This window comes from Micrasema longulum, unplaced genomic scaffold (genome assembly GCF_059751315.1).
Source record: "Micrasema longulum isolate JH-2025_06_02 unplaced genomic scaffold, ASM5975131v1 h1tg001813l, whole genome shotgun sequence".
In the NCBI taxonomy this organism is placed as follows: domain Eukaryota; kingdom Metazoa; phylum Arthropoda; class Insecta; order Trichoptera; family Brachycentridae; genus Micrasema; species Micrasema longulum.
In genome coordinates this window covers 278840-303841 of record NW_028278987.1, presented here as the reverse complement: position 1 = coordinate 303841, position 25002 = coordinate 278840, and the positions used below count along the sequence as shown (strand labels likewise).

The 25002-nt window shown below is 32.5% G+C and overlaps 1 protein-coding gene across 1 annotated transcript; it reads left to right on the top strand.

Annotated features, from left to right (window-relative positions):
• Positions 1 to 657: 657 nt before the first annotated feature.
• Positions 658 to 24944, top strand: LOC148273890 (venom serine protease-like). The gene is made up of 10 exons (XM_088238002.1): positions 658 to 796; positions 7782 to 7879; positions 10967 to 11104; positions 14366 to 14492; positions 16652 to 16758; positions 19213 to 19414; positions 20338 to 20398; positions 21126 to 21259; positions 22162 to 22316; positions 24666 to 24944. The coding sequence occupies exons 1-10, from the start codon at positions 709 to 711 to the stop codon at positions 24843 to 24845; spliced, it is 1290 nt and encodes a 429-aa protein (XP_088094128.1). The 5' UTR covers positions 658 to 708; the 3' UTR covers positions 24846 to 24944.
• The last annotated feature ends 58 nt before the right edge of the window (positions 24945 to 25002 follow it).

Genomic DNA, 25002 nt, shown 5'->3' with positions numbered 1-25002 from the left:
TTCCCTCTCTGTTGAAATAAATTTAAATACAAACAACTCCCTAGGGAGGAAATCCAGCCAGTCTGCAAGCATTTGGACATAATCAAACATTGTTGAATAATCAAGTAACTTTCCAATATAGTCCATTATTCGATATTTCATTGTAATGGTCACCCTACCCTCCCCCTCCCCTTTTCCTCCTTTTTCGATTGTTAATCCTTTTGAAATATTAACTTCATAAGTCATTAACCCTCGGTGGTGGCGTAGTGAAGCATGTGTCTAACCTGCATGCCGATTTTATATTTTTGCAAATCTACTATGGTGAAGGTGTGTAGTGGTATTTGCATGTTGGTGTAGTGTTGTTGTCCTGACGAAGAGACGGGTTACGTCTCGAAACTGGTAAACAGATAAGTCGGTGAGTGGTTTTATACAATTTTTATTAACATAATATTAAAATGTTGGACCACAAAGTAAATGCTTTGAATATTAATAATAATAAATTTATTTATTTATTTATTAATATTAATTATTAATTAATTAGTATTATTATTATTAATAATAATAATGATTTCCTTCCTCGGCCCTGGAAACAGATCGCCCATATAAAGACGTGAAAAAATACAACACAGCGGGCAGTTAGAAAATTAGATAAGGTACTAATACATTTATTATTTAGTAGTCAATGTAAGTTCACACTGTAATTGATAACAATTACCTGTAATAATTAATATGTACCGCATTAGTCTCGTAGATATCGTCTTCAGAGCAACATCTATTGACAAAAAGAGCTATATGAATCAAAAGGTCAAAATGACAGGTAAGATTTTACAAAATTTTTAACTAAAAAAATAAAAACACTAATTAATAATAAAAAATTTAAAAAATATGTACATTTTTTTTAACTCGCTAAAATTATGAGAAATAAAATCCACATTGGCATGCTTATGCTACTGATTTAATTATTTCCAAAAGGTGCATCTTTTATGTGATTTCTTCCAGTATTAGTATTTATTTGCTGACGCAGCGGCTTATTCCTCCCTCCGGAATTTGACGCCAGTAAAATGAGGAATAAAAATTAACAAATTCAAAAAGGAAAATTCTTAAGTTGTCTTTGCCTTTTTTATTGATTGGTCATTTTATTCTTCTATTACAATATTTGAGTTTGTCCAAATGTTTGTAGACAAAAGACTGGATTTCACCCCCTCGAGAGTCATTAAGAGTACAAATTACAACAGGGATGGAGAATACTTTAAAGAAGGGAATATGTTAGTCTAGGCATTTACGGGGCTTATGACCTGTCATTGGCTGGTTTAAGTGGCTACTTTACACACCGTGTAACATTCACCATTTTGCCTATGTTTGAACATTCATATTTCTTCAATTTTTCCATTTGTTGATTTTAGTGAAGTTAAAAAGCTAAAACCTTTATTGTTGTGAAGAGATTTTCCAAATGAATTATTTCACATACTAGGCAACGCTTGAAAACCATTTTCCAATTTTTAAACTTCTTCTTGGACCAGTTGGTTTTATTACAATATTTGAGTTTGTCCAAATGTTTGCAGACAAAAGACTGGATTTTACCCCTTCGGGAGTCATTAAGATTAAACCTTAAAGAAGGGGGAACACTAAACATAGGCAAAATGTTACGGTGAATAAGTGGCCACTTAAACCAGCCAATGACAGATCATAACCCATGTAAATGCCTAGACTTCCACATTCCCTTCTTTAAGGTATTCTTCATCCCGGGTGTAATTTGTCATTCTTCTATGTAAGCTGTTTTCACGTTTTAGAGCAGAGGGATATAATGTAGTTTCTTTGTTTTTGCAATATGACTAGTGCATATTTTTATAACATTTTCAATAATTTAGTATTCAATAACAGCGCTTTGATAATAAATAACACTGCGCTTTTTGGTATATATCTATTGTTAATGTAGTGAAATAAACCGCTGAGTCCAGGCGAATGAAGATTACAGTTCTGCGTACGAAATAGACCCAGAACGCTGCACGAGTGTTTTTGACTAGATAACTGCTGTCGGTGGAGATACGACTGCCTCGTTGTGAAGTGGTTGAAGTGTTCGCCTACTATTCTCGAGGTCCTCGGTTCTTTTCTTAACAGGATAGATGTGAAATATTGATTGTCAATGTTTTTAGAACAGCAGAATTTCATTGTTTTTAGACTGGTACCTAAAGAGTAAAACTGATTGCCTTGAACTACGCTAAATTTGGTTCTACAATGCAGTGCTCTATGCACCATTAGGTGCGTAAAAGGAATGATGATGATAAATTTACTACTACAATCAAAACATCTTTTTTTTTAAATTTCATTTTAGTTATTGTTTTGTTTCGAGTTTCGAACGTACTAATATATTTTAGACATTTTTTTTTTCATTTCAAATTTACATTATTTTAATGAAATACTATTGTCATTAATATAAAATTAGTTTTAACATTTTTGTCAGGGGCATCGGAAATAAATTTGTGTTTTTTTTTGTAATTATGTAACATAATCTACTAATTTTCATATTTTTATTTTTTTTAATATTGTTTTTAATTTTCTACTGATGTAAAAATATCTATTTCCTTTTCAATCAAAGTGGACAGAAATAAAGGTACTAATGTTTATTTTTTTAAAACATTACTATTAAGTAAAACATATATATATATATGTCTAAATATTTTAAAACTCCGTAAAATGCGAAGCAAAGACAGAATACAAAGTAAAAAACATATTTAGTCATTGTAAAAAAATAAATATATGTGTCTAGCAAGAAGCATATTAAAAAAAAAAGTAATATATGAAATTAAAATCTGTTTTTGCAAGATTTAGAGACGGTTTTGAATTACGCTATTATTTAGGTGGGTAGGTTTTTATGTATAGTTTATTTTGGCATCTATAACTAATTTTCCGTTTTTGTGGAGATCCCTAAATTTTCTAATACCCTCCCTCATATACGGTTCGCTGTCCTTTTTACCTTACAAAAAATACATAAATAGTGGAAGTAAACATTAAAAATATTAAGTTAACGAAAAAAATAACGATGTTTTGAGTATATCCAAATGTTCGCAGATAGGCTGGATTTCCTACCCAGGGAGTTGTTCAGATCTAAATTTGTTGCAACAGAGAGTGAAAACATCTTCAAGAAAAGAATATGGAAGTCTAGGCATTTACGGGGATTATGACCTGTCATTAGTTGGTTTAAGTGGCCACTTTACACACCGTGTATTTGTTGAATTAACTATTTTTATTTTTTTAAATATTGTTTTTAATTTTCTACTGATGTAAAAATATCTATTTCCTGTTCAATCAAAGTGGACAGAAATAAAGGTACTAATGTTTATTTTTTTAAACATTACTATTAAGTAAAACATATATAAATATCTGTACCTCAGAGGCAGACGGATGCAAATCCAAACGCCAAATGTTCAACAAAAACTGAAAGAATCTGCTTTCTCTGTGATTTTTAATAATTTATAGCATTAATTAATAGTATTTTCAGTATTTTAATACATTAGTACTTTCACAAAAGACTTACATTTATTTGAAATCAATGTAATGATCATACTGGATACGAAAATCCAAATGTCATTTTATTAAATTCTGGATTTGCATCCGTCTGCCTCTGAGGTACAGATACATATTTTAGTGTAATTCACGCTTTATAATATCAAACAAAGACAGAATTTGAAGGTAATCCCCGCTTCCTTATTGTTTGGACAGACTTTCGCCATTTTGAGATAAATAGCGACTTTTGAACATGCGTTTAGCGACATTTGCGTTTGTCGAGTTGGCAACACTAGCCAGACGCCAGTTTTGCGCAGTTGCTTTCGGGCTTTTGTTCGAATGATTTTGTCATGTTTTTAGCAATTAGATTAAAAATACTATCGCTCTTGACTTCAACTATAAATTGCCCACGATTACTCCATTTTCCCGATTTGAAATCTCTTTTTTTTGCGTGCGTATTGAACACACAGCAACGTGGCGCGCTGATGTTTTTGTCACAGTAAAAGAAGGGTTAAATTTTACTTTGTAGATAATTGTCAGAAAATATTTTACAGAATTACGCAGTTTTACAACCTTTCATAAATTAAAATTAATTTTTAACTTTTATCTATAATCGTATCATAAGGTAGGATGTCAAAGTGATTATTGATTTTATTATGACACTTAAAACTTATAAGCTATTTTTTTTATTGCCAGTAAAAGGTATGAACAGAAATTGTGTCCGTTTTTGTTTTAAATTTAAAAATGAGTAAAGCAAAATGGTAAAGGTTATATATACGTCAATTGAAAGAATACTGTCTGTTTTACAAGATTTCGTGTTTGCTTTACGTTATATGTATATTAGTTTATTTTATTACAAGCTTTCAAAATAGAATGTCAAGTAGACGAAAGTGGGCATTTTTGACACCTCCTTCTGTTATAGTTCAATCGTGGGAATAAAGGGGAAAAAATAAGGAGAAAACATTGTTTAACAATTTGTTGTAAATTAATGAAGGAGAATTATCGGGGCCGGTATTAAATAAAAACATCTTAAAGATTAACAAACTACAGCAGTGATAGAGAATACCTTCAAGAAGGGAATATTGCAGTCTAGGCATTTACAGGGCTTATGACCTGCCATTGGCTGGTTTAAGTGGCCACCTTACAGACTGTGTAACATTGCCTAGATTAAAATGTAATTAAAATCCCTAGACAATCATATTCTATTTTTGAAGGCATTCTCCATTCCTGTTATCTTTCTTGAAAACCCCCATGAATGTTTCAATTTAAAACGTTTACCTTAAGTATGGATGTAAACATAAATTATGTCCTTTTTTTACCAAATGAAGAGAACCAACAAAAAAAATTACAATAAATTAGTGGATAATGTATATTCCTTAATTTGAATTAAGTTAGTATTGCAAAACAAATTAATCAGTGCTCCTAAGACTAGCATCATTTTTAAAATGTACATTCTGAAATAATTTTTTTTAGTGTTTTTTTTTATATTAAAACAAATGGGTATATCTTTGTGCCTATATATTTTTACATATTTATTTATCGTTCATTTTATCTTGCTTCCTATGTTTTTTTTACTACCTTTTGTATATATTTAATTGATTGTTATTTTTTAGCATACAAAAATAAATAGTTTTATTTTAAACCCCTTTTTTGGTTTTACATATACTTTCTTTTTTTACTTGTTTTTACTTTATATTTTTATGTACACTAACTGCTCTGTTTATGTAAATTAATTTGAAAAAAACTAAATTTGTTGCAACAGAGAATAAAAACATCTTTGAGAAGAGAATATGGAAGTCTAGGCATTTACAGAGCATATGACCTGTCATTGGCTGGTTTCAGTGGTCCCTTTACACACTGTGTAACATTTACCATTCTGCCTATGTTTATACAGCTTACCCACCACATACCGCACACCGCATCTGAGGACATAAGTCTCCTTGGCGGTGCCCACATACACGGAACATTTGCTCGTTGTCAAACGAAAAAAGCTTCCCGAAGGAGCTCTTTGTGCTGAAAGAAAGTAATCCAGAATTACATAATATGTACTTCATTAGATTGAGAAGAGAGGGAAGTGAATTCTTCACTGACTGGGATTAAATTGATTGGACATGATCAATTCGCCGAAATGATTACAAAACTTTTTTAAAGCCTTGAAATTCTTTTTAGAGGCCACCAGATCTCTATATCTGACAGGACCTATAACAGGGCCACGGATGGTAGCGAAAAGCTCCAATAGGTAATCATAGAGAAGGGGAAAGGGACAAGACCACAGGATGTGATGTGTTTATACCTATGTTTATACATCCGCATTTCCTCAACTCTTTCATCAGTTGACTTTTGTGAAAAAAGCTGAAACCTTTATCAAGAGGGTGAGATTCACCCGGCTAAACCAACAAAATCTGAAAACAGTTTTCCTATGTTTGTACTTCTTATTTTACCAGTTCGTTAATTCAACAAATACACGGTGTGTAAAGTGGCCACTTAAACCAACTAATGACAGGTATTAATCCCCGTAAATGCCTAGACTTCCATATTCTTTTCTTGAAGATGTTTTCACTCTCTGTTGCAACAAATTTAGATCTGAACAACTCCCTGGGTAGGAAATCCACCCTATCTGCGAACATTTGGACAAACTCAAAACATCGTTTTTTTTTTCGTTAACTTAATATTTTTAATGTTTACTTCCACTATTTATGTATTTTTTGTAAGGTAAAAAGGACAGCGAGCCGTATATGAAGGAGGGTATTAGAAAACTTAGGGATCTCCACAAAAACGGAAAATTAGTTATTGATGCCAAAATAAACTATACATAAAAACCTACCCACCTAAATAATAGCGTAATTCAAAACCATCTCTAAACCTTGCAAAAACAGATTTCAATTTCATATATTACTTAATTTTTTTAATAGGCTTTTTGCTAGACACGTACATTTATTTTTTTACAATGACTAAATATGTTTATTTTATTTATTTATTCATTCAAAATTACAAAATTTAATATTTATGAACTTATTAAGGCTTTTTAGGCTATGCCCGTTTCAAGCCACAATAAATAACAACAAAAATACATAGTAAAATTAATTAGATCAAATTATAATGACATAGAATCACAATCTAGAAAAAAAGGTAAATGTAATAAATAATCAAATTCCAGAGAATACAATACAAAAAAGATATTCAGAAATAATTTTTAAAATATAAATTATACAAATTAAGAATCACACATAATCAAATATACAAAATAGTGGTATCATTAAAATCAACAAAATAATAGTAAAATATAGTAGTATTAAAAAAAAATAACACAAAATAAGAGCATGATTTAAATCAACAGAAAAAGAATTTATATATATATATATAAAAGCATAATTGTTATGTTTTCTAGAAATTCACTCAATTATAGTAAGAAATATAAGGAATAGGAGCAATAAATCATATGCCAAATAATAGTACGTACTAAATTAAATTATACAAAAATACATAATAAGAAAAACATAAAAATTATCAATATATATAAAAAGCAAATAAAAGTAAAAGAGTATGGAAGGAAAGCAGATTTGTAAATTTTTGCTAATTTCGTACTTGTAAAAATTGACAACCTCGTCCCTATCGATGTGTAGTTTCTTACTGTGTATTCTGTTTTTGCTTCGCATTTTACGGAGTTTTAAAATATTTAGAGATATATATATATATGTATATATTAATGTTTACACTACATTTACTTCTTTGTTTTTACAATGTTTTTGATTAATTTTTTACTACATTTTTACTATGTTTTTACTACATTTTTTACCATGTTTTTAACCCATTTTTTACTTTGTCTACTATCTTTAGAACTGTTTCTATATATTGATTACTGTATTTATATATTTTAAGACCGTCTTAGAACGGGGTAAATAACCCTAGTTAGATAGTCAAAGCAACTTTGAATAAATTATAATTTTGTGTATGTAATATAATATGATAATAAAATAAAAATAAAAACTACTTAGCATTCTCTATTGGGTTTATGGAGCATAATCAGATATCTCGAAATTATTTTTCACAAATATTTTAGTATCTCCTTCAATGGAGATCAAAGTTTGCTTCTAATACTCTCGTATATCAATTAATAAATATTATTGTAGACATGCGATTTTTTGGCCACTTTTCTTGCTTTGGTTTTTGCATGAACTTTAAAAGATATCTTTTGAGATACTGCATTTGGTTTATAAATTCAGTGCCCAATTCTCACTGGGTGCGGAAACGATTACGATTATGAAGACGATTTTTCAAATAATTAACTTTTTTTTCAGTGTCTTTGAACGTGAAAAGCCTTTTAGCGTTTTTAATATTATTCTTTCTTCACGACAAAGTTTGTGGTCAGGACCCTGATTGTGATTTTTATCAAAATGTAAGTACTGGCATTTTTAAATATTACGATACGATTTAAAATTGCATCAACGTCTTCTTCTTCACGTGTCGTGTCGGGTTCCCCTGACGTTGACGATCACTTGGTAGAAAGCGTCCCCATCCTGAGCAGTGCGAAACAGATCCTCCACAGTTCTAATCCTGGTCCATGCTCGGATGTTTCGAAGCCAGGAAAGCTGTTTTCTTCCGACCCCTCTACGTCCCTCGATCTTCCCCTACATGACAAGCTGAAGCATGGCATATTTATCACCTCTCAACACATGGCCAAAATATGAAATCTTACGGAGCTTAACAGTGGTGAATAGTTCTCTATTAGTATTGGCTCTACGTAATACTTCATTGTTGGTTATCATATCGGTCCAAGATATTCTTAACATTCTACGGCGGATCCACATTTCAAATGCTTCAAGGCGGTTTATAATATTAACTTTTACAGTCCACGCCTCTACACCGTACAGTAAGACAGACCACATATAACATTTGACCATTCGTTGTCTCAGCTTAAGGTTTGTATTATCGTCACAAAGAAGATTTTTCATTTCGTTAAATCCTGTTCGGGCTGCTTCTATCCTGCATTTTATCTCAATGTCGGGGTCTAGATTTTCTGTGATGATACTGCTTAAGTACCTAAACATCAACGTCACTGTACAATAAACTAAACATCCCGATACGACATGCACATATAAAGCGCTTCAGCTGCTTGTAAACAGTTAAAATTGTTAGATGTATTCAAAAGCTAAAAAGTTTTTTTTTCCGCCTCGTCGTCAAATTGTCTCCAACTGGGGTAGGAACTCCAACCCTCTCATTTACTAAAATCCTACAGAGACATACTGTTTAATAATTTACTTTCCATATTTTATAAAAATAAACATAGAATATAGCCTCGGCTTTAGTTTAATTTACCGATGACATTAAAAAAAAATAGAAGCGTTTCAAAATTTAAAAAACCAAATTCTTTTCACTGCAACAGTAAACAACCATTCGGATAAAAAATTAGATCTGAATTTGTTGCAACGTAATATGGAATTCGATTTTTGAAACGCTTTTAAATGTTTTTTTTAATATGTCAATATGTGTTCGTGCTCGTACCGGTAATCGTGGTTTCGAGTGTGACTTGGTTTACCATAAATGCTGTATATACTATAACAGTGGACCCAAAATCGATCCTTGTGGTACACCAAAATCAACGTTTTGAATTTGACTTTCATCATCTTTTTTAATGCTTACTATAAATATGTAAAACAGTTGGTGTTCCAAATAAAATAAAATAAACTAGATGGCACAAGTGAGTGAAATTTAAGTTGTGCAATTGTTTTTCAAACTGACAGTAGGGTCGCAGTGAGTCACATCTTGCTGGAGGGTGTGAACACTACTGACTAGTCCAACTCGTTAGCGTCCATGTCGCGAACCCCGGGTAATGGGATCACACAAGTGTGATCACAGCGGATAGCGAGAGGATGAAAGGCGAGTTTCTGGCGCCTCCAAACCAGAACCAACCAGCTAAGGGAAGGTAACCTCGACGGAAAAATCCACCAGAGAAGGCAACGGGAAACCACTCTGGTCATTCTTTCCCAGGAATCGCTATGGCGAGTACATCCAATAAGCAGTTGTCCTGGCTGCCGAATAAAAGAGAAGCGCAGGACCGAAATGCTTTTGCTGTAATGATCGCCAACGTCAGGTAGGCCTGACAAGGCACCGCAAGAAGAATATTGTTTTTCGGAGTGAATGTTAGTTAACTGACAGCGTGGGTGTGTGTTAACTGCTTTACCGCAAAAATAAGTTTTTCAAGTTGTGCCACTAATATTTATTTATTTATTCATATTTTTCTCTTACAAACTATCATTAATAATTACCCGTGCCAAAAACACTTAATAATATACTTTTTTGAAATGTTTTTATATTTGAGAATAAACAAAGAAGACTAACTTAATAAACAGAGATAATTTACAAAATATTCAAACAGTTTTAAACACTACGTATTTATGTACATCTATATTATTTATATTACAAAACGCACAATGAACATAACAAAAACCTAACACAAGCTATATACTTGTGGAGCAGTTGATTCAATATTGGTTTGGGCGAATGAAACGATCTATTTCACTGCTACCTAGCTTCACAATCCATTTTTTTACAGCCATTTTAAACATTTTCTAGTAACTAATTGTTTTAATAGATAGTGGAAGTAGGTTAAAGATTTAAATAGAATAATACTCAAAATATCTTTGTCCGAAAGTGGTATTAGTTTGTATTTGTTTAAGTTGTCTTTGTGTAGAGGATCTAGAATTATTTGTTTGTATTTATTTATTTATTTATTTATTCATTTAAAATTACAAAATTAAATATTTATGAACTTATTAAGGCTTTTTAGGCTATGCCCGTGTCAAGCCACAATAAATAACAGCAAAAATACATAGTAAAATCAATCAGATCAAATTATAATGACATAGAATCACAATCTAGAAAAAATGGTAAATGTATTAAATAATCAAATTCCAAAAAATACAATGCAAAAAAGATAATCAGAAATAATTTTAAAAATATAAATTATACAAATTAAGAATCACACATAATCAAATATACAAAATAGTGGTATCATTAAAATCAACAAAATAATAGTAAAATATAGTAGTATTAAAAAAATAATAACACAAAATAAGAGCATGATTTAAATCATCAGAAAAAGAATATATATATATATATATATATAAAAGCATAATTGAAATGATAATTGAGTTATGTTTTCTAGAAATTCACTCAATTATAGTAAGAAATATAAGGAATAGGAGCAACAAATCATATGCCAAATAATAGTACGTACTAAATTAAATTATACAAAAATACATAATAAGAAAAACATAAAAATTATCAATATATATAAAAAGCAAATAAAAGTAAAAGAGTATGGAAGGAAAGCAGATTTGTAAATTTTTGCTAATTTCGTACTTTAAAAAAAATGACAACCTCGTCCCTATCGATGCGTAGCATAGTATCCTTTGTTATGTCTTTATTTTAAGTTCTTGAGTGTCGATTTATTACATGGTGATTAAAATGCTGTTTTTTGCAGGTGGTCCAAGGAAAGACATATTATATTTATTCCGAGAACTACCCCAACTCATACAATCCATCGTCAGTTTGTCGCTGGCAAGCGGCGTGTCCGGCAAATACCAACTGCAGAATAAACTGCACATTAGAAATACCGGCAGTAAGTCAAACTTTACCATCCTGGCTTCCATTTTAGACGGTGGATACTTTCCACCATGCAAAAAATACACGTGAGATATTTGTTTTAAATATCGTCTAAATCGGTTCAGTTTTCGGGCGGAGAATGAAACTAGGGGACCTCAATTTAGTCGATTTTAGCTAGGCATTATCAGTCCGACATGCAGTTGTCTTTTTTGCTCGGTATTCGGGAAAGTATCTACGAGAGAGTGACAGAAAAAATACATTCAAACACGTATTTATCAATTTCAATTGCAATTTCCATTTTATTTATTAATATATGTACATTATAAAATTGAATATCTCAATTCATACGTATGGAAATAATAAAAATAATAAGGTAGAATTAGGTATAATATTTAAAAATAACCCATGAGAATAATATTTACCATAGAAATAAAAGACGAGTGATACTTTAATCCACAAATTTGGAATATCCAGTGACCGGTTTCATCGCTTTCGCGACATCTTCGAGACTGGTATCTTTATTAAAAAGTTTAATGTATTTATACAAAACAATTTTTGCACACAGAACTATTGTATTTTTATCCGCCCTGGAAAAAACAAATATTAATTTTAAGTCAAATTAGTTAAATAGGGTAAAGATGTTATCTCTTACCGTGGCCTTGAACTTCTGTATAACATTACATAAATAATAAACTCACAAGGTATATGGGTATCGGGCATGAATTAATTTATTATAAAGCCTTCAATTCAATCAAAGGTCGTAACAAAATAGATAAGAATTATTATTATTAGGTTCTATTGATAACTTATTGAGCGCCACTTTCGTAAAATCACAAGGTGAATGTTTTTTATTTTATTTGAAATTATATTTTTTATAAACCCTTACGGATAAAACTTCTTAGATTTTCACGGCCGTTAAGATGCACAATAAGTTTTTCTAGGTTATTATGCCGTGTGTCGTTCGTACTTTTTACCGACTTTTCGTATCGCGTTATAGCGTCCATCATCAGGGTTGATATTATTTGTGTATGAATATGTGTTACGTTAGCTACTTAGAATTTGTACCGTGTCGTAGTCGTTTATGTGTGACGTTATGTATTTGGGATTTGTACCGTGTCGTAGTCGTTTAGATTAATGTGTACCATTATGTACTTAGTCTTTTGTTTAGTTTTGTCTGGAAGTTTATCGTAAAATTTCAGTCCAGGTTAATTAGTCTCGATTGACCTTGTCTCGTTTAAAATGTTTTACATGTATGATATTCTTGATTTTATTTTGACCAAATATAGAAGTTCTGTAAAGCTTTTCAGTAAAACGTTTCGTGATTTCATCATTTGCATCACATTTATTTAAGGGGGTTTTCTGGTTTGACTGTCGGATTTTTAGGCATTTTTTAGGATGTTTTAGTGAAAACCAATGAAGAGATAGAACTTTGGATTTTTCACAATTTATTTATAAATGTTTCAAGAGTATACATATAAATTCTTAGCTGAAAATATCCATTAAAACCAAAGTTAAAGCGCTCTAAAGACACATCCCTCGAAAAAATAGACGCTCACTCCCTCCACAAAATCAGCTGATTTGCTTATTTGAAACTGAAAAAATTGGCGGTGTTTTAATCTGTAAGCTTACTTCCACGGAATGAACTATTATAAAAATTGGATTTTTGACAGACTTCGGAACAAAATATTTCTAATTTCATGTATTTTTTGTTAAAAAAAATTTAGAAATATTGAAACATTTAGCGTGATAATATTCCGTGCGTCTATATATGCTGAGTCGACCCTATACATTTGAAGTGAATTGGCCAAGCCGTTCTCAAGATATGATGGAGGAAAATTTGAAAAACATAATATTGAGAAAAACACGTTTAAAGTTTCAAGTACACTTACAACCCATACAAGCGCTCCGAATACCTGCCTCTTCTAAAGCTCGGGTTTCCTAGGACAGCGGTGCCCGTATTTTAACGGCCGTAGTGAACATAAATGCGGTTGACAGCCGTCGTAACGGTGACTAGAGAGTGGTTTCCTATAAAAATGGTGTTGATAACACCGTTAAAAAATAAAACCACTCTCTAGTCACCACTACGACGGCTGTCCACCGCATCACCGTTCACTACGGCCGTTAAGATACGGGCACCGCTGTCCTAGGAAACCCTAGCTTAACTGCCGTATCTTTTTAATGGCTTCGAATATGAAAAAAAAAACTTCACCAACATATTTTAAATATATTAAGGAATCAATTTATGCAAAAAAAAAACGATTTTTTGAACCCATCATACCAAAGAACGATTTAGAGAACAGATGGGTTTGAGGTTTTTTTTAAAATATTTATTTATTTATTCATATTTTTCGCTTACAAACTATAAATTAATAATAAAAATAATGTGACCTCACTGGGATTTCCCGTGCCGAGGACACTTAACAATTTAGTTTTTTTTATTACATTTGAGAATAAACAAAGAAGACTCACTTAAAAAACAAACATAATTAACAAATATTCAGGAAGTTTTAAAAACAAGGTATTTATATACATCTATATTATTCATATTACAAAAAACACAATGAAAACAACAAAAACCTAACATAAGCCATACAGTTGTGGAGCAGTTGATTCAGCATTGGTATGGGCGAATGAGACAATCCATTTTACTTCTACCTAGCTCCACTATCCATTTTTTATAGCCTTTTTAAACATTTTCTCATTACTAATTGCTTTAATAGATAGTGGAAGTAGGTTATAGATTTTAATTGAATAATACTCAAAATCCCTTTGTCTGAAAGTGGTATTAGTTTGTATTTGTTTAAGTTGTTTATGTGTTTATTACTACTCTCTTACCCGGGAAAAACTCGTTTGATTCTGGATTAGGGCGCCGCCACTTGATAAATCAACAAATATTTTTTTAAACAAAAACAGAATGATGATAATACTTATCGCGTATCTGCATACCAGCCAATTTAAAACAGCGTATTTCCCTATACGATTTTTTAAATGTCCTGAATTAACAAATTAAGTTCTCCAAATTAATGTTTCCACTTTCTGTTACGTTGTAAACCAACTCAACGCAAGGCTCTCGGCGTCATGGAGTTAGATTATAGATATGATTTTTTTTGTAATATCCATCTTTGTACGAATAAATAAATTAATCTAAATAATAAAAAAACTATTTGTTTTTGGCCGCACAAAAAAGTTTTGCAGGCCGCAGCTTGAGTAAGGCTGCTGTAGACTCTTGTAATATTTTAGACAAGTACTCCATTCAATCGTCCTTGGAATTTTCCAGACATCTGGTTGTTCGGGCGACTATTTCCTGGTCTCCAAGTCTGGAGACTCTTCACTCACCGGAGCAGACCGATACTGCGGAACGGGAACCCTGGACATCACGTCTACATCCAATACTATTTCGACTGGTGAGTTTTAAAAATGACAAAAGTTTTTATCATTTCTAAATAATATAAGTAGAACTAAATATTAAAAATGCAAAATAATGTCATTTCATAGAACAATACAACCGATTTTCTTCGAGTACCTAATATAAAACTCCAAAATTGATGTAGTTAAGTTCATCAGAGATTTAGGAGCTGTTTTGGACTTTAAAGTGACGTACAACGAGCATATAATTTTTAATAAGCATATAAATTAAATGCATACGCAAAAATTTGCCGGTTGATGCCGCCCGTCAATTAATAAATGCATTTGTAGTGTCTAGAGTCGATTATTGTAATGGTATCTATGCAGGTCTACCAATAAACAAAATGACTCGCCTACAATCTGTATTAAATGCCGCAGCGATACTTATTTTCGGAATCTCTAAGTTCAGTCATATCACTCCACTACTTCAGGAACTACACTGGCTACGTTTTCCACAGAGGGTCGAATACACACTCTGTTGGCTTATGTATTAGTCACTGCACAACTCTGCTCCGGAATATCTAAGGGAACTATGCATTCCAGATGAACTAGCTGACAGGCGTCTCACGCTTAGATCAGCTACGTCTACGGCGAGAGGAAAAGTTATTATACCTCTACGCAAACAGCGCACTAAATTTAGTGATCGGTCGCAGGCCCTATGGCATGGAATGCTCTCCCAGCAGAGGTGCGAGGCTGTGAAAGTGAAGTGATGTTTCGGAAAAAACTTAAAACCCACTTGTTTTATAAATCATTTGAATAAATCCGTAGCATAAGTCAACAAAATAAATTGTTTTAATTAAATTAAAGATTTAAAAGCTTCAATTAAATTAACTTAACAATAGAATCACCATGTAAAGCGCCTTTGAGGTATTATATTACGGAAATAGCGCTATATAAGCTATCCATAATAATAATAATAATAATAGGTAATATAGTATATAAATCATTGAAATTACTTTATTATTAGAATATCCTTAGATTTTACTAGTGTCCGCACTATCAAAACTCTTTATTTCTCAACTGTTCTCCCTCTTCTAGAATATGCTTCCGTGGTCTGGTCTCCATTATATGTGAATCGTATAAATCACATTGAATCAGTCCATCATCGCTTGCTTCGAATTGTTAACTCAAGACGAGATCTGGACATTTTTGGTTTAAGTTTGTAACGATTTAAACGAGAACTAAATAAATAGTTCAGATCTTGTCTCGATGTCCCTTATTTTTGTCAATGCTTCTTTTATTATTTTTTGATGTTTTCAACTGTTCTTAAATTCTAATATTTATCCCTATGAATGGTATAAATGAAAAATGTTCGTATAAATAATATAGTAAAATAATCTAAAAAAATAATTTAAATAAATATGTAAATATGGCAGCATCTAGCCAGTCTAGCTACCGCATCTAGCCGCTCGGATTCAAATCTGACTGTGTCAGAATTTAATTCAATTTCGAAATTTACTTATTTCTCTCTCGTATTTTAAATACGCTTTAAGAAAAAAATTGGCTACCTCAGAACGACTTAAAAATTCAATAAATTACAATTAAAGCAAAAACTGCTGAGTAGAATGATATTTTTGAAACTATTAAGGAGTGTATTTTTGTAATCACTCGGGAGAATTTATCTTTAACTGTGACGTCATAATAAAGGTGTGTGTATGTGTGTATGTACTCGTATATGTATCAAAATGTGTGTACGAGTAAGTTTAAATTTTATTAATCTGTACTTTCTGCTAACTTGTAAACTGTTATCATGAATGAGCTTGGAACAGGGTATGTGCCCTTGTTAGCTGGGCAAAGCGAACATAAAAATGTATTTATGATTTAATGTATAAATATATAAAAAATAAAAATTTTAAAATTATGTACAGTGAGGTACGCGTCCCCTTGTTACATATCGATGTATCTACCCAAAACTTGAAGGTAGGTCAGTAGTGTATATTCGTAATCGCTCACGAGAATTAAGCTTTAACTATGACGTCATAATGAAGGTTTGTCGCTTTAGTGCGTAGATATGTGTACCGTGGTCAACGCGTCCCCTAGACACATATCGATGTACCAACCCAAAACTTGAAGGTGGGAGGTCGGAAGTGTATCTTCGTAATCGCTCGTAAATTTTTGAGTGTGACATATATATTAATTTGTACTGTTATATTTTCAGCATTAATAACGACTACCAATACTCCAGGAGGAAGGTTTATGTGCACATTGAGATCTCAGTCAAAAGATCCTGGACCAACCAATTGTGAATGTGGTTGGAAGAAAGTGGTTGAGTATTTTTTAAATTAATTTTGAGAGACATCTTGCAATTTGTAAATAAATAAATAACTTGATGTTTTGTATTTTTTGGATGGACCCGAATGGGTTGCATTTGGTAAGGCATTTCAAAATACACTGACACGCAAATAACATAAATATAACGGACTCAAATTGAATTCTTTTTTTAAAATTATTATTTTTTATTTTTTTTATTATTAATAAAACACATTATACAAAAATTACATATTATACTCCCAGGAGTTATTAGAAACTCTTTTGGGACCGTACATAAGAATAAAAAAAAAATTGACAATACATAATATCATACAAATTAATACATCCGAAATAAAAAGAAAACATTTTTGTATAAGAAACATGAAACACCATCTTATATAAACTACATTAATAATTATCAATATCAAAAAGATTTAAGAAATATTTTTTAATTGCAACACTTCTGGATTTTTTATTCAGTTTTACGTGTCTTAGCTCATCAGGCAGTTTATTATATTCAGAATGGCCAATATTTTCCACGGACCTACTGCCAAACTTTGTTGAGCGAAACTTAGACACATGAAGATTCCTTGAATAACGCGTATTGTAATTATAAATATTATGACCAAATGTGTATTTTAAATTTGAGTGAGCAGAAAAGTTGATGATATTTAAAATAGTATTGGTTATGTCATGCAGTGGCATTACCTTGAAAGGAAGTATCTTTGTTTGTCGGTATCCATGGGAATCCGGTCACATGGGAATCCCGTTTAAGTCCAAGAATGTTTTTTAGAGCTCAGTTTTCTCTGATTTTTTCTGGCGAAACCCCATATGCATGATAAATAAGATAGGGGAGAATGAATCAAAGCGTAGTAGACGGCAAACAAAACGGAATGAGGAAGCAAGCCTCGAAGTCTATGCAATACGCCAGTTACGGGTGCTATTTTTGATTTTACATGCTCAAATTGGTAGCTCCATGAAAGTTTGGAGTCAATAAATAGTCCCAAGTATTTAGTGACATTGGTCTTTTTAATATAGACAGTTCCGAGAAAAATATTGATATTTAAGTCCTGTAAGTCCAGTGTATTCAATAAGGTTCCCGGCACTACATACGACATACAACAAAATGACACTGAATGTGCCTACTAACTGCCGACTGCGACACGGTACAAACTACTAGTATATTAACACATGTTTTTTTTTCTACGCAATACATAGTAAATCCTAAAATTCTGCCAAGCCAAAACTAAACTAAAACCAAAACAGAGCATAAACACAGTCGGTAAAGTATCCACTTAAACCAGCCAATGACAGGTCATAAACCCTGAAATGCATAGACTTCTTTATTGCATTCTATAAAATGTTCTTCATCTCATTTGCTACATATAAATTTATTTATTTATTCATACATACATTTCATATTTAACAAAATGGTCCAAAAACACTGACAATTTTTTCTTGTACTGAGAGTAGGCTCAGTATACAGGTGTTCATTAAACCCTGTCACATCCGAAACCACGATGATCTGTATGAGCAAGAAGACATATTGGCACATCAAAATATTTTTTTAGAACGAATATTTAAAAAAAAATAAACTATCAAAAAAAAGGAAATGGTTGCTTACTTCTGCAGGGGAGAAACGGGGAGGGGGAGGGGAGAATCTGATACTGCGCCGCGCTCCCCTCACTTTTCCCCTGCAGAAGTTAGCAACCATTTTTAAAAAATATATTTTATTTTTTTAATTTTTCTTTGTTCTTAATATATTCTTAAATAAGCTAATATGTCTTCTTGCCCATATTGATGATTGTGGTTTCGGATGTGACAGGGTTTAAAGAACACCCTGTATGAAGGGTTGGCAAGCCAGAAATATTAATATGCCTAATGTTGCAATCGGTTCCTATATGGGCAAATGCCTGTTCTAAGAAACCGATTTATTGCGGCAAATATGGTTATCGAATATGTGTCCTATTATCTATTATCCATCTAATTATATATCTATATTTTCAATGTGCATCGCTTTTTTTGGGTGATCCCGTGTTGATTGGATTCGTTCCGACGTTTTGGCTTTGCAGAATCCATCTTTAGGATAAATACACACCCTTTCACACACGCACACACACATTCACATACCCACACAAGGATACACATGTCGCAAACGTAGAATTATTCAAACCCAGTTCTTGTGTTCAAAATATTTTACAAGCTCTGTAACTTGGGCATAAGCACAGTGTGTAAAGTGGCCATAAAACCAGCCAATGACTGGTCATAAACCCTGCAAATGCACAGACATCTATATTTCATTTCATCTCTAGGAAGAACATTTATTTTCTTACAACAGAGGTTGTAACATATAAATATTGATGACTCCCAAGGGGGTTAAATCCAGTTTTTGTCTTTAAAGATTTGAATAAACTTAAAATATTGTCGATGACATGATATTGCTTAACTTTTTTTATGTCATGTCCTTAGACCCGGATAGTCGGCGGGGTGGAGACGATGGTCAACGAATATCCAATGATGGCGGCTCTGGTTGATCTCTCCTTGAGGATTGTCTACTGCGGATCCACCATTATCCACCCTCGCTATGTGCTGACGGCCGCCCACTGCTTGCAGAGCCAGCAAGTTTCCAATGTAGGAGTTCTATATGGGGAACACAATACACAAACTGGACGTGGGTATTTCGATAATTAGTTTTCTGTAATTTATTTCTTGATTATGTGTGTAAAATAAAACCAGAATCCAGACTCCTTAGCATGTCAAGTCTTCGTTTTTTAAGTTCATTAGTACCCCCATGTATCTGTCTCTATCTTATGCCATCAAAATTGTATTATGCCCTCCTTTCCGCTACATGATATGAACGAATCTGTGGTTCCTATGCTCACTTTTAGAGGTTCGAATGAAAAAAATCGAATGCATTCGTTTACTTAATTCTTTCGAATGCAAATATTCATTCAAATTAATTTGTAATTGAATGAATTTAATGTCGAATGAAACATCTGTTTGGAATTCTGGGGGGATTGGGTTAGCCACCGATTTATCAGCATTTGGGCGCTATCCTGCTTCTCCACAGTATCCAGGATGTAAATTTTATTTAATTCGTAATCCTGGAGGGAAGAGGCAATGCTCAGGGGGCCGATTGCAATGGGAAGTTAACATTTATCTTCAATTTTATTTACTAAGTAAAAAACAGAATATGCATACATTTTTTTGTATTTAAAAAAATAATATTTATTGAAGTCTTCAGTCACATACAGAATGTTCTTTAAACCCTGTCACATCTGAAACCGCGATGATCAGGATGGGCAAGAAGACATATTAGCATGTTTAAAAAAATATTTAAAACAAAGATTTTTTATTAAATAAAATATTAGTATTAATATTAGTACTCTCCTTGCTTCTCCCCTGCAGAAGTAAGCAACCATTTGCTTTTTTTGATATTTTATTTTTTAAAATTTTATTCGTTCTAAAAAAATATTTTAATGTACCAATATGTCTTCTTGCTCATACTGATCATCGTGGTTTTGGATGTGACAGTTTATAATACTTTAATTTTATTTTGATATTGTTAAATACCAAATTTGATTTATTTTGCAGTTGAAACTGACGTAACAACATTAATAAGGGCTCAGGGCTTTATATCACACCCAAATTACAAGTAAGTAAAACATTTTTTTCGTATCAACTTAAAATTGGTTATTTTTTGTGAGTAATGAGAATCTCAGCTTAAGAAGTTTTTCCATTTCGGTGTTATTTAGTCTCTCTTCTGGGGTAATTTTTATTTTACGTCATCTTGAAATACCGCATCACGTACATATTCATTTTTGCTTGGCAGTGAATGAATCTGATCCGTCACACTTTTAAGTGAAAAGCTCTTTAGCTACACGGTATTTACAAACATTTATGTATCATTTAACAGTTACACCAATAATTAAAATAATATAAAATTGTAAATGGATTAAGAGCGAATTCTGCAAAAGAGCAGTTCGACAAATAGGTATTTGAATATAGCTTTTCTGTCACTCTCTTGACGTTTTCCCGAATACTGTGCGAAAAATGCAACTGGACGTCGGACTGTTTATGCCTAGTTAAAATCGACCAAATTAAAGTTTTGCATTCCCGTTTACCGCACCTCAAAACGGAACCTAATTCGTTTTTTTAAGAGAGAAATGTTTTAAGCACATTGTATAGCACTTTTCTCTCATATTGTAATAGCAATCTTTCTTATATTATAATAGCGCTTTTAATTTTTTTTTAGTTATAATACCTATTTGGATACCGAACGTCTGAAGACGGCAGATAAAATTAGACGCTTTTAATGGTTTTTAAAAAAAAGCGCCCACGAATTTCATTTGTACGACTGTTAACCTTTTGACTATTTTCAGTGGTGACTACGACTATGACATTGGCCTCATCCACACCACCGTGAACATTGTATATAGCGACAAAGTTGGACCCGCTTGTCTTCCATTTAAGTATTCCGCCACTTCGTTTACTAACTACGTCGTTCAGGCTTTGGGTGAGTCAATTTATATCTTCATCAGCCAACAATACCCTTATCCACCATACCTTGGCCACCTTTAAGAAACGCTGGAAACATTATTTTGTATCAAAAGCTTTTCCGCGCATTTATCGATCTGCAAAAAGCGTTTGATAGAGTTGAAAGAGAAAAATTATGGAAGGTATTATCGGAGTATGTAGTGAGTATGGAGTGAGTGAAAATCTGACACGGGCTATTGCTTCTCTGTATAAAGACAGCATAGCATGTGTAATGGTAAATGGATCATACACATCGTGGTCTGACATTCATAGAGGAGTTTAACAGGGATGTGCGATGTCACCATGACTGTTCAACGTATATATCGATAATGAAAGAACTAAAAGGCTTAGGAATGGGAGCAAAATGAGTGATCAAAATGTCAATTGTCTTTTGTATGTTGATGATCCCGTGCTTCTTGCTAACAACAAAGAGGAACTGCTATTATTGGTAACAAAGGTCTACGATGTATGCAGGGGAAGCGATTTGCTAATGAATGTGATGGTTTTTGAAAGAAATGAAAAAATGACTAAATGTGAAATCACTGTGAATGATGTTATATTACAACAGGTAGAGGAACTTGTGTATCTGGGAAGCATGTTTACTAAGGATGGAATAATTGAGAAAGATATTGAAAGGAGGGTGAGTGCCGGGAACAGAGTGAACGGTGCACCGCTTATTTCGACATTTTAAACTACTTCAACTTAATCAAGACACAGTGGAAGGATTGTTAGTGCTACATTTGACAATTATAACAAAACCAAGAGTTAAAAGGCAACTCCACTTTTCTTTGATGGAAGAAATAAACACCAAAATATATTTGCTATAAAGAAGTCAACAGATGGGAGAGTTATTTTAATTTATTTATTTGATTTTAATTATAGGATGGGGTACAACGTCTTTTGGTGGTCCAGACTCAGAATACTTGCAAAAGGTTGATCTGAGTGTTGTCGATCAACAATCTTGTACCAATGTCCATGGATCAACCATCACACCTAGGACTTTGTGCACTTTTAATAAAGACAAAGATGCTTGTCAGGTAAAAATGAAATGTTGAATAGATCGGGTTGTGGTTCCGTGGCTAGAGTCGTGGACTCACGGGTCAAAGGTCCGAGGTTCGCACCCCGCCCTACCACAACTGGATTCCCATTTTCCGTTCGTGAAATATTTACGACTCGCTCAAAATGCCCCCAAAAATTGGAAAAGAACGCAAATATTTCTTTGAATCAAAAGATAAATATTTATAATTTTGCTATTACTCGTATTACAGAAAACTACCTTCGTTCGTGTCCATTTTTTTCCAAATGAAGAAAATAAGAGGACACATTTGAAAAAAATCCAACAATTTTCTCAATAGGAAAATATCACTTTTTTTCACATTTTTACAGTAATAAAGGTCCATAAGGTACTGTCTAGTAAAAAATAATATTTTTGCTAATTATTAGGAGCAAAAAAACTATTTTAAAATTTCTAATTTTAAATTCCCGTAAAAAAGGTCATTCCATTGGCCACGCCCCTAATATGTCACGATTCATGCTTATTTGTTCCTGGCCATTGATATTTGTTAAGATCATTATCAAGAATCTTGACGTCACAACAGCCAAAGCCAAATGCTCCGCGTTTCTCTAGTTCCGAATATTTTTATCTATCGTATTATCAGCGCTCTGTTCTTTTTAAGTTTTGTATTTCTGAAACAACTCCGCGTGTGACGTCAGAGGTTCTCTTCCACTTATCCTCGATTAGTTCTGCCCATTGGCCCATCGACGACAAGCAAACCGGAAATCTTCCATAACTCTCGTATCATCGGTTGATTAATATGAACCAGTGACGTTCAAAGTAATTCGTTTTTATTAAAATACATTTTTCTCGTACATTTTCAGGAAACTTTGCCGTACAATTGAATGCTCTAATTTTTACCGCGCGCAAGAAAACATTTATTGTATCGAATTTCCCGTAGGGCTGAAGTTCCGTATTAAGAAATATTTTCAGGCGTTGCCTAGAAGAAGATGAAAAATTCAATCAGATGAATCTCAGCCGCATTAATAAAGGTTTCAGTATTTTAACTGCACAAACATCAACAGATGAAGGAATCGAAGGAATACAGGTGTTCAAATATAGGCAGAATGGTGAATGTGTAAAACACAGTGTGTAAAGTGGCCACTTAAACCAGCCAACGACAGGTCATAAGCCGTGTAGATGCCTAGACTTCTATTATTCCTTTATTTAAAATATTCTTCATCTCTATTGTTCATATCAACATCATTCTAGGGGGTTGAACCTAGTCTCTGTGTACAATAATTTGCACAACCTTAAAACATTGTTAAGTGTTATTTTTAATTGTCTGTAAAAGAAAAATTATTTCTAAATTGAAAATGGAATCATTATATAAGATATATATTTAGACATGTTTAATTAAATATTTCCGACGATGACGCCATAAATTTAGGTATACATATTTTTATATTATACAGAAAATTAAATTTAATATAACTCTGTTAACTTCCCATTGTAATCGGGCCCTAAACCAGACAAAATATTTAGATATTTATTTATTTATAGTTTTACATTGTTTGTATTCTTTTTTTATACATAATAATGTTCCCTCACGGGGTGTCCCGTGCCGAGGGAAACATTTTACAAAAATGTGAAACATGCCTAAGATAATAATATTTAACAAAATTATGAAATATATTTAACAAAGTTAAAAAAATAAACAAAATAATAACAATAAAAAAAACGTAATTAAACTAATTAACCTAATTATAATTAACATAATAAACAAAATAAAAAACAAAAATATTCATAAAAAACATAACCAATTTATATAAACTAATTAATAAAATTCATAAACTGCATACATTTTACATATTTGGCTTGATCCACTCATCGATCCGTACGCAACCCACCTCCACTATCCATTTCTTAATAGCCATTTTATATTTTGAGAACTAACTTATTGTCCTTATGGATAATGGAAGTAGATTGTACACTTTAACCGAGTAGTAGGTCAATCCTCTTTGACCGAAGGTTGTATTTATTTTTTTTATTTTTTTGCAGCATCAGGGTGGAGTATCTAGTAACTATTTTATTTGTATCGGAAGGTAGAGAATAATGTTTACGTGCGTATAGTAGCAAAGCTTTTGCTTAAAGTTGTTTTATAGAATTTACATTAAGATTTTCAAATATACCGAGGGAGCTAGTTCTGATTGATACTAAATATCCAAACAAAAAGTTCGGCTGGTTAGCTGTCTAGACTTTGACGAAAGCTTCATATTTGTTTTAAAAAATACCTAATTTTGATAGCATTCCCACCAGAAAAAAAACCAGCTTTAACATAGTCAAAATATAATATCAGGATACTTTTTATTTGATTTTGTTTAATTTCCAGCACGATTCCGGCGGTCCGCTGCTGTGGCAGGATCCTTCATCAGGTCGGGTGTACCTGGTTGGAGTCATCATGGGCGGGTACGGCTGTGCAACCTCCAAACCTGGCCTTAACTCTAGAGTTACAGAATACTTGAATTGGATTACACTCAACACTCCTGGCGCCGAGTACTGCAGGGTCTAGCGATGCACACCACTTGGAAAAGATCAGCATTCTTCAAGATCAAACTTTACACCGGATACAAGATTGATAAGTCTGAATAAAAAATATTTTAAATTTCAATCACGTATTTCATTCAGCCCATTTAGCCCGTGTAGCTATACGCTCTGCCATATTAAGA

Bases quoted from the DNA above. Each gene is read 5' to 3' on its own strand.
- LOC148273890 (XM_088238002.1), top strand. From the start codon at position 709: ATGTACCGCATTAGTCTCGTAGATATCGTCTTCAGAGCAACATCTATT. The intron at 20,399-21,125 runs GTAAGTAAAACA...GACTATTTTCAG, and splicing joins ATATCACACCCAAATTACAA to TGGTGACTACGACTATGACA. The intron at 22,317-24,665 runs GTAAAAATGAAA...TTTAATTTCCAG, and splicing joins AAGACAAAGATGCTTGTCAG to CACGATTCCGGCGGTCCGCT.